A 14,385-nucleotide genomic window follows, 5' to 3' on the forward strand; every position below is an offset into this window, starting at 1 on the left:
GGTGTACAGAAAACCGACCAATACAGGTCGCTACCTACATTTCAGCTCCTCTCACCACATCTCACATGAACTCAGCATTGTACACATGTTAAAGAAGAGAGCGATTCTCATCACAACAGACAACGAGACCCTTCAAGATGAGTTAACATTAATTTGCAACAATCTGCTTGAACGGCTATCCAAGAAAACTAGTCAATAAAGTCCTTTTCTCTGAACCACCACAAAAAGAATAAGAAGATATTCAATATATAAAAACTATTGCAATTGTTTGTAAGTGGCATCTCCTACAAGCTCGCCAGCCTCCTCAAACAACACAAAATAAGAGTAACATTTAAACCAATAGAATCTATTCGTAAACTACTAAGATCTCCAAAAGACAACCATCCTTTCTATAAATATGCTGGAGTTTATAAAATGCCACGCTCGTGTGGCACTAGTTACATCGGACAGACTTCGAGAAGCCTTGAAATCAGGCAAAAAGAGGCCATTGGCTATGTCAAAAACAACAGACAAGACATTTCTGGCCTATCATCTCATTTGTCTACAACTAACCATGTCATCGTGTGGGAGAAAAGTTGTTCCCCTTACTTAGAGGAAGATTACCATTCAAGAATTTTTAAAGAAGCAGCCACAGTCGCCCGTTATACTGTCAACCTTAACAGAAATCAAGGCCTAATACTCCCAGAGATATGGAATTCCCTAATCGAATCTTTAAAAACAAAAGAAATGAACTTTAATACAAACTACAGAAAGTTCCTTAGCAACAGCTAGCTAATCTTGTACATGCGATACGTGTTTCACGCACGTTCGATACTATTTTATTTGTAATTATTCTAGTCAGATTTTTACAGTTATTCTTGTCAGTTTTATAGCTACACATAATTGTGAGATTGTCTCAACCTATATGTAAGTGTCCTGAAGACGCCAGCAGTTAAAGTTTGGCGAAACTAGTTGGTTAAGTTAATAAAATTGACTAACACTTGATCTATAAACCAAAAATATTATCACTAATTCTCAGGTTCATGAAAATAAACCTTCATTAAGATTAAAGTTAACTTTAAACTTCTAGGAACATAAAAATTGACTAACTATCAAAAATTAAAGTATCAGATCGCCGTTTTGGTCTTACTTTAGATTAGTAGGCCAGTATCGGAAAGAAAAGATTTGCTTATTGTTTTTATTGAAATGATACAAACAATTCACATTTAAGATTACTTCATATACCAGTAAAATATTCGTCAATCGATATTCATAATCTTGTGGACTTATGCATACAAGAATTTGGAATACTTCTGTAAAAAAAAAAAAACATATTGTGAATATGACGACCGATGCAGCGAAGGTGATGCAAAGCTTTAGCCACGAGTGCAAAATTCTGTCCCAATCATGCCACTCATGTAGCAGTTGCTGATACATTTTACAAAATTATATAAAATAATAATAATAATAATAATAATAATAATAATAATAATAATAATAACAAAGACTGTATGAGGATGTCGATGTAACGGAGCAACCACTTTGTGTCGTGAATTTTGCTTCTTTTATCTTTGTTTTGTCCATATCTAACCACTGCGTGTATACATATATGCAAAGGTTATAGTATCTGTATATGTAGTCCGCTGCAGTCAGATCTATTCTATATTTAGCATCTGCATACAGATATGAGCAGTATATTATTATTATTATTATTATTACGTGACACCTCCAGGGAGAAAGGTTTCTTAGGAAGACACACTACTCCACAACATCCGACTCACCGTCATCCATACTTAATCCTCCAATTTCCATCAACACTCAACACAATCTACCACTACAAATATTGTTTTTGTCTGTAATTGCATGTGTTCTCATGGTTAATTTGCATGTAGGCATTACTTCAAGTGGTACACCCCTTTAGTAAGTATAAACGGTGCTGAATGAAAGAGGATGTGCTGCCAATTAGTGACATAGCGGCAGCTATATTAACTTAAAGCTTTTCTGGTATAAACAAGGAAAATACATGATGAAATTACATGCCAACTGTGTTGTCTCCAGGTTTAACAAGGCCTCACTGCTGTCGTCAGGGAACTAGGATTAATTGTGAAAAGTCATCTACTGGAACATACTCAACTTTAGCTGATCTGAGGAAATAGGTACCATCAATATATAAAGTAGAAAAGATGTTATAATGGCAAAAGAACGAGATAAATACCATGGGTACATAATTGATGTTGCTGACACCAAGAAGAATAAACCAGGTGAGATCCTGCTGAATAAATAAATACAAGATGTTATATTCCGACCATAGTCATAAAAGAAAGTAGCAATAACATTCGACATCAGAAAAGACTTTTTCATTGGGGTCAATTTCCAGTAGACTTTAAAAAATTCTTCTAACGCCTTCGATTCCCCAAAGCGGTGATGCCATATATCCCTAAGTAACGTTTTGAAATTGGGGACAGCCGACTGCATAGTTAGCTAATCACAAATAGCTGGACCAAGACGATGAGTAATTTTTAACTGGCATGCCTAGAAGAAAGTATAGTAGATAACTATTCCTATATCGTGTGGTCCCTAAAACTATAATATTGTTTGAAATAGTGAAACTTGGACGGTCTATTTTCTTGAGTTGGGAATGAAAAACCCTAGTTTCCGTTAGAGAAAAACCCGACTGGCCAGTGCCAAAAATCGACTAAACCGGGATCAGATCGAAGAAAGGATTAGAAAAAGTTACTCTAGTCAGAGATTAATCGAATGCACAACCTTCTTTCTTCGGAAGGCCTGGTGCTATAGTCACAAATGCCATTCCCACATTGCCCAGATCTTTTAAGTAGATTCATTTGTAAATATTTCAAAATGGCAATTCATCAATGAAACTTATTTGTGCCTGTCGACCCAGCGAGTGTTCTCGAAAGGAAGAAGTAAAGAATTTTTCATATCATAAGGGAAGATAGCTGACAACGAAAACGGAAAAACTAGTCAATGTTAGAGATTTAACCTACAGCTTAAGAAAGGAATCTCCAGTATATACAAAGATTTAGGTAACTTTGGAGAAAAGAGCAAAACCAGAAATCGGGAAAAATTCCTGCTTAATTTCAGTTGAGGATGTGGACATCAATAAAACCATGTTTAAACATAAAGAGATACTTAAATCCCCTTGGAGAGAAGAAACAAAAAAAGAAAAAAGAAAAAGCTTATTGCAGATGAATTCTCCTATTATCATTTACATCTGCACACAGTGATATCTTCACACAAATTCAGGATATAGAAGTACACAGGATATAAGATGTTGCAAGTGATCCTCACTTCGTTTTAAGCAGAATAAAAATAAATTGATTTTTCAAAAAGGAAAAAAAAAACATGTAGGAAAATTTGAAACAGAATTAAAGTCAATCAGTATTAAAGACGAACAGCAGGTGACTTCTAGATCATAATGAAAATATTATTTAAGAAAAGATGGCAGGATTCGTAAACTAGCCCCAAATTTTAGTGTCAATGAAACTGAAGAAAACATTGAGTTATTCAGCGAGTCATTTGGTCAGGTTGTAATAATAGCAAAATCTGGACTACACAGTGGACTCAGGAAGTTAAAGAAACAATCTTGTATATAAGAAAAGGGAATGTTAAAGTTCCTAGCAAGAAAATCGAAAGATTTTCGAAGAGAATACAGAGAATATAAACAAGAGCGTTAAGCTATGAATAAAAATAGGTTAACAAAACTCATGGGAGGACTTCGATAAGAAGAAAATGTCACAAATGTTGCAAATATTTTGGAGGCTATTGGAAAAGAAAGAAAGAGGTGTATTATAAAAGGAATCAAACAGTAAGGTGATGAGAAACCTGGAAAAAATATTTTTAGATATCTGAAATAATTGCTGTGAAGAACTACTAAATGAAACAAATGACAGAACAGTGGTAGAAAATATTCAAAAGGAATGGTCAGAGGTAGATATCAATACTTGAGGTAGCAAAAGCCATATAAAATCTGATGAAGGTAGCAGGACTAGATGATTTTGAATTGGAGTACTGAAATGCGAAGGTTAATTTACGGTGGCTGCACTGCATAATTCAGAACTTGTCAGGAGGTTGAATTCCATGTACCTGGTGTTAAGCGTTCATAACATCAAACTAAAAAAGTAAGAAATAAAATAATTTAGTAATAAAAATAAAATAAATAAAATAAAATAAATAAAATAATAAAATAATGTTTTATCCCCCTTAACTAAAATAATGTAGAATTGCAAAGGAATTTCCTTATTAGGTTCTGGGTTAGATTTGTGCAATTATTTGATATATTTGGTCTGAACCCAGACCAAATAAGGTCTGGGTTCAGGCCAAAATTCAGACCAATCACTCCTTATTTGGTCTGAACCCAGACCAAATAAGGAGTGAATAATCATATTTTTCATTTTTTACGACAAATAGTTGAGAAATAACGAAACATAACAATGATCTCTACTTATATTTCGTAGTTAAGTTTTCAAAAGCGGTTTCAAGCCTCTGTAGCTCATTGTATGCCTTGCTTAGATGTAAAGTCTAGACAGTCTTTTATTAATGCCTGTTTTAGCTGTTATTATCAATTTTCTTTGCATTTTCCTTGGCAGAAATTCGAAGATTTCTTTTTACCCAGCTTAATACAGGGAAGAGAGGATGTCATCCTAATTTAGATGTATGATATGTCCATAAAACAGAGTCCCTGAAAACAGAACTGGGTGGTATTATTCTTTTAGCGTGCATGATGTGGTTCTTAGCATTTCCATGAATAGATATAAACCTAATAAAAGTTAGATATCTCGAAAGGCATTCAAGAATTGGCCATTCTGAGGAATGGATATTGTGGTACACTTCTAGAAGATTTTACTTAAGAATATATTCAAAGATGGTTGAGTAGCTATGATTAGCTATTCAACTTGAACTTGAGCTATTTATTATTGTTATTATTATTATTATTGCGTTACACCTCCAGGGAGTTCAATGCCTCATCGAGGAATGGCACCTACTCTACAACCCTCTGTCTCCACCACTCAATCCATCAACTACAAGCACAGAGGATGCAAGCATCACTTCCACTGAGCTACACAGGCCCAATATTATTATTATTATTATTATTATTATTTCATGACATCTCCAAGGAGTCCAAAGACTCATCGAGGGAGCGAACCTATTCTGCAACTCTCCATCTCCACCACTTCCATCTGTTTCCATGATGTAAGCAACGCCATCTACTGCCCACCACCATAACTAGAATTTTTTGCTTGTAAATTGTGTGTGTCCTGATGGCCAATTTGTTTGCATGCACGATCAAAAACCCCAGTTTCCAGGGATAAAAACCCTGCTAGCCCCGTATGAGATCGGCTAACTCACCTTCAGTTATAATAACAATAATAAAACGTATAAAGATTCCTCCCGTCACGACAAGAAATCAAACTTAGGCCTCTTCCAGTCGAAGGGCACAACGCACCATCATGACATCAGATCAAATGGTTTTTAGTCTTTCTTTCGAATTATAATAATATTGCAGTCAATGTTATTTATAGAAACTGGTCCCTAGATTCAAAGTGTAGTTTCAACTTCTTGGGAATGTGATACCTAACGCGTGAATGAAAGATTGTGGAAGGTCACTACAGGAAGGTCACTACTATTCGAGCGTTCTAAGGTTGAAGGTTCACCTTGATTCTAGAAAAGCTGAGGGGACTCAAATATGAATCTCATATATGCCAGAAGACTGGTTTCTTGGTATTGAAATTATACGATGTTTTCTTCTCCTTTAGAGTAATAAATCTATTTTTCTAAGTTTTTTGGAGTAGGCAATATTTTTTTGATTCCTCTCAACAGTTTTCTGTATAGGAGGGACCCATAAACTGTGTCTTTCTACTGTTTCAGATTTCATTGGATCTTCTGTGATGTTATAATATTGCAGGCCCATAACTTAGATAGTTGCTGAACTATTTATCTTTACCTAAAGAAGGGAAAAGTACTCTGCAGGAATGTCTGGTAAGTTTATATATTTGACTGTCTTAATTCTTACAAAACTCCTTTGGATGTGTGCTCAATTATGCTTATGTGATCTGACATAGAACCGAAAAATTACTGACGTAGAGTCCTTTTTCTTTTTTGAGACAGATATGTTGAAACATATGTCTCTCTCGTCTTCTGTTACTGTACAATTCTAGAAATGATTTGAATTATAATTTCTGATTCGGCCACCATGTTTTCGTGGGTCTAGTCATCCCTTTGGATTTCAATGAGCTACACCATAAAGGTAAAACTGAAGATCCAGAAGGCATATTTTGATATTGATTTCCTGGATACAATGGAAATTTACAATTAATGATGAAATGTTCTGACATGAATGAAGTAGTGTGACAGATATATCTGCTTAGTAGTGCTTATGTTTGCAATTGTTATAGAATCAAGCCTAGTATGGAGACATACCAGTTGTTATGTACGCCTGTCTTTTGATGTTAAACCTCAACAACAAAGAAGATATCAGCTTTTGACATGTAGTGTAACAGGAGGCAATTAATTATCTCATGTATCGAAAGGCTGACAAACGAATGGGTCCTAGACGATGGTTACAACTTTAAGATTCTTTCAGTAGATTGAGAAAACGAAGTTGCCGAACAAGTAACTCTACACACATAGGATGAATGGAAATGGATATCTCAAAGAGAAGTAGAGGATAAAATACTTTGGGGGGTAGATTTATTTGGATAGATTCATGCTGAATCTATCTCTTACAGAAGGTAAGAGATAGATTCAGCATGATGTCCTACCTCTTCCCATTTTGTAATACACCTTTATTGGCATCGTCTGTGCCCATGACGTGCGTGTGAAGTATGGTTTCAGTTATATTAGAAACACAGGTACTCTCCTCCCCTCAAAAAAAAAAAAAAAGAAAGAAAGAAACAACAACATAAATTCCTGTTTCTCTAGAGTTGATATTTATCACGGTGTTAGTCACTAAACTGTCATTATATCTGGTGTTCTCTAATGCAGTATTTTTATGTAAGCAATGTGTTTATGTAGTGTGGAAAATATTAGCCTTTGCATCTAATCGCATATCAACGACCTGGCTACTGATTGAATATTTTCTCCAATGTCATTGCTGTTTCTTTCAGCAATGAAGTGTTCATAACATCTTACCTTAGTTTTTCGAGTTGGTATGTAATACTACAGACCTGTCTAGATGTCATGGTCACTAATCCCATATAACTTGGAATAAAGTCCAGATATTCTCAAAGAGTTGAAGTCAGGGAAAAAGTAATACGATTATAACTGCTAGGCAGTGAAATATTACTATACATATTCACTAACACTTCTGAGAAAAACGCCACTGAACACCTGACTTTTAAAAAAGGATAAGGATTCTACCTTAAAGGAAATCTTAAAAATAGAGATAAAAACTTTAAAAAAACCGTATATATATAGAGAGAGAGAGCTACAATAATACGTCCTGCTGCTTGAGTCACTTAGTATAGAGAAAGATACAAATACTGTAAATCTGCCTAGGCCTTTTATTCACAAATGGATTGCGAGGCTCTTCAGCCCTGTTTAACTTTTGAAGACTGTGTGGCAGACTACCTCCATCCTTAGGCACCACAGAATGCGGGCCCTAGAGAACATGTTAGTGAAATATGTGGTTAAACAGTTAATAACAAAAAGGAATCCATTTTTGGTTGATGATCTGGGGATTTTATTCCTTTGGAAATACAATGTGAGAGAATTCCCTTCTAAGAAGTAAATGAAACAAAATGAAGTAGGAGGTCGCGAAGTTAGTCTACAAATGCTATATTTTTATTATTCTGGATTTTCTATTTTTATTCATTATATATTTTATTTTTATTCATTTTTTGTCCAGTCCAGAAAGTCAACTCATGGAAGAACGTTGAAGAAGAAGATGAAATTTATCTCCTTCGCGAAGACAATTACAAACATCCACGCCGACGGCGGTATCAGAGTCCGCGCCTGTTGATTTGAGAGTAGAAACACTAACTATGCGGCTATATAAATGTATAAATGCACCTTTACATAGCAAATATGTTGAATTGGCGTAATATTCAAAAATTAAAATATGCATTTTTTTTTTTCTCTTGGTTTTAATTTTGTTCTTAAAATAATAACAATAATAATATGTGTTATGTTGTCATAGCAAAATTCTGGTAAATGTATATACGAAGCAGGGAACCAACCAATGAAATTTCCATTTCGGAACACGTGTCTCAGTGCGCAAGCAAAGCACAATAAAAGCTTTAGGGTTAAACCACCCGGCCTCTTTTCCATTGAAATATAGAAAGCGTTGATCGGTTTGTGGTTCTGTGTAGTGTCTGAAATGCAGTGTGTTGGGGTGAACGGTGTAGAAAGTATAGATGATGGTTTGGATACGTTTTTGTTTACATCCGAATCTGTAGGAGAAGGACATCCAGGTAAGTATATACGTTTTTCTTTTTTTTCCCCTAGAAATATCTTGTTTTATCAGGTGTAGATTTTGATTTTTGTTCTGATGCAATATTTAATGGCGGTATAATTTGTTATGTATTGGTAATAACAAATTCTCCGTTTCTTAAGGCCTGTAACTACTACAACAAATAGTTGAAATCCATTGTATCTATTCCATATTGATAACGGCGAATTTTAGTAACGAAGGGCCTTATGAAATAGCTGTCGCAATTGACGTGCAAGAGCATGCTTTATTAGTTCAACTTTTAACTGTTTATGTACATCTTTAAATTTGAATCCAATAGATGTGAACAAAGAAAGTATTTAGTGGTTTATGCACAATATAATCCATTTGGCGTGATTCATCCGCTGTGGTTTTGCCGTCTGAGATGATGATTATAATCATTAATTCATTGTAGACTACAGTGAGTAAAAAATGAAACTATTCTCGGATATCAGCAGCTGCGTGTCTGTAGTGCATGATGAAACAAACTCGGTTTTTTGAGCACTAGTCTGAACTTCACTTACATTGAAGAACGAAGCTGTTCTGTTTACAGACTTTAACTAAGAATTGGAAATACAGAAGCATACGTCAATGCAGATTTTCCATAGGACTATTTAAAATTTCAGATAGCTTTTCAAATAATGTACGATGTATCAAACAGTGGAATTACAAAAAAATTATTTTTATCAGTAGGAGCTGTACTCTTCAGCTACCCAGCTTGTTGAATGTAAGCTCTAGTTTGGAAAATGCTGTATTCAACTTTAGCTTCCATTAATTCACACGAAAACACAAGCAAATAAAAATTTATTTAAATTTTTATTTGAATTTATTTTTATTTTTATTCACACTAAAATCTATATGTTTTAGTGTGAATATTACAGGCCATCGCCAGTGACAACTGTAAATAAAATTACCAGGTAGAACAAAGAATGGATTGATGTTACATTGTATTATATTAGTTATTCATTGATTGAAAAAAAAATTATATGTGATTAGAATAAGACTCCCATATCTTAGATAGTGAGCGGCAGTCTTTCCGATTTGAGTTCGAACGGGGGGAGTAGGGCCTCGACGTTTTCTTTAAACGTTTAAATTTATAACGATACAGTAAGCGTATTTCAAGCCATAGGATATTGTGGTCCGTATCTATTCCGTGCTGTGCTTGTTATACAAGCTAGGATTATAGGAATCAAGTTGTTGTGGGGGATCCTTTCTGGGAAGCCATTGAGTTTCATATATTGTTTTGTTGTTTGATGTTTTAAGAATTCTTGCTGTAACTGTGTTGAGGTGTAGAACATAGTGTGAGCACATTGTATTTAAGTTTTGATAATTCCAGTCTCTCTGTGAGCAATGGTGAGGCCGATTGCTGTTGAATGTTGCATCCAGTGAAAGTAGATAAATGGAAGTAATTAATTCATCTGATGGTGAGCAGAGGATAGTCCCAATCCTCTGCTGTGGTTTGAATAGCATTGTCAGTTTCAGTACAAAAAAAAAAAAAAAATTCCTTTTCTGTTTTCTTACAATACCAAAATCTGTAGAGAGATGAAATCTGTTCACTCTCTTGGGATTACTCTTATCACACCTCTTGGCATAAGTTCATTTCATGAATACTTTTTCAGTATTATAAAACTAGGATTTCTCTTTTGCTCAAACTGTTACTTTGCCTCTTCGAACTACATGTAAACAAGTCTTGCCCATCAATGGTGCTAACATCCTACAGATTGTCCAACCTCTTATATAAGATTATCATTGTAAAAAGAAGAAAAATTATCTCCACCTAAATGTATCTAAAATCATCTATGATCTGTATGTGGATGCATATGATCTGGTTAGCTGTTCCTCTTTGGTTTTGAGATCATTTTTGTTTTGGGAAAAAAACAAGAGTGGAAATTCCTATTTGCTCAAAGTAGTTTGGACTTTTATACATTATTTTAACACTTGCTTTGTTCTACCTTTCATTATTTGCTCCAGCTATTTCCCCCCCCCCCCCCCAACATCAAATGGCTGATTTCAATAAAGTGAATTTAATAATGGGCGTAAGTCAATACTTTCTAACCGAATTAATTTGGTTCCTGAGCTCTTGGTAATTTATTTATTATTATTTTTCTTTTCTTTTTTTTTTTTTTGTTTATTTAAACAGTGCTACTATAAAGCTATGGTTTTTATTATTTATTTATTTTTGCTTATTTAAACAGTGCTAGTATGATATTATTTTGTTTTTTATTATTTATTTCTTTTTTTGTTTATTTAAACAGTGCTACTATGATGTTGTTATTATTATTATTATTATTATGCGAGTCCAAAGACTCAACGAGGGAGGGCACCTACTCTACAACTGTCTCCACCACCCAATCCATCAACTACAGTGAAGCACAACTATCATCATCATCTACACCAGTGCCATCTACTGGACACCATCACTAGTACTTTCACAGACAATCGCAAACATCCATGCCCACGGCATGATTTGAACTTGCAGCCTTTTGGACAATAGCACCCAGAAATCTTTCTGTGTTTGGTTATTGTGTTAACCAATCCAGTTGAATGTTTTCATTTGTTGGTTGTTTTTGTTTTCATTTGTTGGTTGTTTTTGTTTTCTGAGTTTCATCTGTTTTGTGTGCATGAGATGTGAACTAACGTTTAGGACACTGTTATAAATAAGTAATTTTCTATAAATACTTTAACTTTTTTGCCCATATTTACAATGGGAAACTTTCTAAACCATGCCTTTTGTGGATTATATCATAGGTGGCCAACAGCAGGCCCGTGGTAGGATAAAAACTATATTAAATTATATGTATTATCAATTTAGCTATAGTTTCGACACAGATTTTCTGATTGATATACTAGTTATATTCATTATTTCTGATGCAGAAACAATTTATATTCTCAACACGGGATCAGAATTGCCTTAAAAACATTACTCAATTTATAAAATTACTGCTTCTCTGTGTGAGTTGTGGTAGTGGTAGATTTCTATGTGATCAAGAGTGACGCATCATTGAAGGTTACTTGCTCTGCTCTGGATACAGTGATCAGTTTCAGTTAACAGTGTTTAAGAAACTTAAGATGTGTGAAGAAAACAGGTCATTTCAGGAGAAATGGGAAAATCAATTTCTGTTTATAAACAATAACGACAACAAACCACTGAGCCTTGTATGTTTGCAAGTTAAATAGTCACAAAGAAGCAGACTGACTGATGACTACCTTCAAGATTTGTTACAAATATCATCATCGTTGAAAATCGACTTTGCTGAACTTGTTGCCTCACATGAACGCCCATAGTGTTCTCATTAAGTTGTGTTACATGTAAAAAATTAAATTTAATTTAACAACTTATATTTAAATCAATCAAGTATTTATATTGTTCTCCCAGTATTAAAATGATTTAACAAATATAGTAATTCAATTCAATAAACTATTGCCTTGAAAAAAATGCAGTTTTTTTTAAGTTCTGTCTAAAAGTGTGCGGCCCGTGATGCTACTACTCATCATGTATTGGCCCTCGTATAGAATGAAATTGGCACGCCTGGATTATGATTATAGTCAAAGTAGCCTGGAACTTGTAAGTAGTACAACGAAAATGAGTTATTTCAGCCTTTCTTTGGTTCAATCTGGAAAAATAATTTCCCAGGTGATTACTTTTTCCAATTTCTGTGCATATTATATATGGCTGTATTTGAAAATTGTATCAAAATCCAAATTATCTGTGTCTCACTAATATTTGCCAATAATAATTTAGTCTCATCATGAAGTGTAAACCCTTTGCACTTCTCACATAAATGGTGTGTGTGAAACATAACTATTGTTCATTTGACCTTTATGCTTTCCATATTTAAAATTATATTAATTAATCAAGTATTCAAAGTTATCCTATAATTAATTGTATTTGACTAATTAAGATGAATGCTGATGTTCTATGCACTCTTAAAACTCATACTCAATAAAAATGCAATCATATGGGCAAATTGACAGGAATTTGTAGCACAAGTTGCATAAACCACATGACAACACACCCAACCTAAATGGGCATGCGAGATGCCACCCACCCACCCACCCACACACAAAGACAAGCCATATTACATTTCAAGTAATGTCAAAGCGACAATAATATGATCAACCATTGTTCTACTGACCTTACCTCTAATGTGTGTGTGTGTGGGGGGGGGGGGGATCTACATCAAAGCTATGTACTATTTATAAAATATTCAGAGAACAAATTCATGTTAACCCTCAGCCCATGTCGCTATTTTCGATCAACGTAAGCCATGTCAGTGTGACTTGCGTCCGGGCTTATTAAATGGTGTTTTTATTGAATAATTAAGCTGCCATTCACAGAGCACATTGTTAATACATTCCAAAACCTTAATTATTAATTAAACTTGTTTAATTGTTTATTTAAATAAATAAACAAATAAGTGTCAAAAGACTGAAAAATTTAAAAAAAATTCTTAGTCTTCTTCATATCTTCGCTTGTAATAGACCAAACCCTTATTTTTTCCCCTTTAGTTTTGTAGGTAAATGTATGTACATTCATGCAAAATTAATGACAAAATCGTATCTTTAAATTACAATAATTATTTTTTGCAATTGAAAGTTGTTAATTTTACAGCAATCATAAAAAAGGTAAAAATGGTATAAATGCATGTTCAAAATGTATCGTTTACATTACTCGCAACAGATCGAATGTTTTGATTGGTATAGTATGCAAAACAGTGTTCAAAATCTCATCCGTTATAAGCAAGCTTCATGCTTCGAATGGACAGCGAATATTTAATGCATCTCCTGATGGAGATGGAAAATGCATTTAAAGACCACTTGTGACTGTTTCTACCTCAAATATAAGGTCATCCCACAGTTGGAGTAACTGGCTACTCAAAGTTCTCTTCATCAAGATATTACAACCAATAGTTTTCGGCTGGACAAAAAATGTCCCATTGACATGGGCTGAGGGTTTTTAATGTTTTTGATGTTTTTAATACATCAGTAGTACTAGCTTAATCAATAATTTAACATAAGTGTTTCTTATATTAAGGCCTGGAGTACTACAGTCCTAATCATAATTGACCTGGTTGTTTAATGAAAGTCTTGCAGTGAGTAAGGTTCCCAAGGAATGGAAAGAAAGAAAAATAGGACCACTCCGCAAGCATGGTTCTAGGACAAGTTTTTCCAGTTATAGACTAGTCTGCAGTTGTGGTCGAAATGTTGGAGAAGTTGGTTAGGAATAGAATACAGTATTGGGTTGATGGACATTAGATTCTATATGATGGTCAGCATGGGTCTGTAAAGGATAGGTTTTGTTTAAACAGTCTGCTTTTATTTGATAAAATAATGAATGTGTTGGATAAGGGATCCATATACAGTGATTTTCTTTGCAAAGACATTTGGTAGACTACCACATGAGAGATAGGTGTATAAGCTGCAAAAGATGGAAGACTAGTTGGATTGAAGATTAGCTTTCTGAAAGACCAACAAATTATGTTGGTATAACAGCAGTTGTAATTAAGGAGTTGGAAATATTGGTTAGAAATAGAATGTAAAATTGGTTTGGATGTAGTATTCTTTACGATGATCAGTATTGATTTGTAAAGTATAGGTTGTTTTAACAATTGACTTGCAGATAAGGAAAAGTCATATACAGTTGTATTCTTGGCCTTGCAGACTACCATATTACAATGATAGTCTGCAAGGCCACACTTGATAGTCTGCAAGTGTGGCCTTGCAGACTATCATTGTAATGGTACAGAAGACATCTGACTACTAAAAGATCAGGTCGACCACGATGACCTAGGAGTGAGATCCTATCGTTATTCTATTGGGCACTTCCTTACACCACAACTTATGTAGCAGAAGGTCAGTGGCGCTTCTCTGGCAATTTGTGAATAACAGGCACAGAGATATCCTCTTCACCAATGAAGATTTTTGTCACTGAAGAGTCGTATAACTGCCAAAATGATCCA

The 14,385-nt window shown here is 34.4% G+C and overlaps 1 protein-coding gene across 1 annotated transcript in view; it reads left to right on the forward strand.

The window, feature by feature from the left end:
- The first annotated feature begins 8,252 nt into the window (after positions 1 to 8,252).
- LOC150104564 (S-adenosylmethionine synthase-like) overlaps positions 8,253 to 14,385 on the forward strand; it is a 148,049-nt gene continuing 141,916 nt past the window's right edge. The window contains exon 1 of the mRNA XM_090395781.1: positions 8,253 to 8,408. Coding sequence (XP_090251907.1) covers positions 8,315 to 8,408 — 94 coding nt within the window. The 5' untranslated portion in view covers positions 8,253 to 8,314. The remainder of the gene's footprint in view (positions 8,409 to 14,385) is intronic.

This window comes from Typopeltis vanoorti, chromosome 7 (assembly GCF_054136105.1).
Source record: "Typopeltis vanoorti isolate ZY-2024b chromosome 7, IOZ_Tvanoo_1.0, whole genome shotgun sequence".
NCBI classification, from domain to species: domain Eukaryota; kingdom Metazoa; phylum Arthropoda; class Arachnida; order Uropygi; family Thelyphonidae; genus Typopeltis; species Typopeltis vanoorti.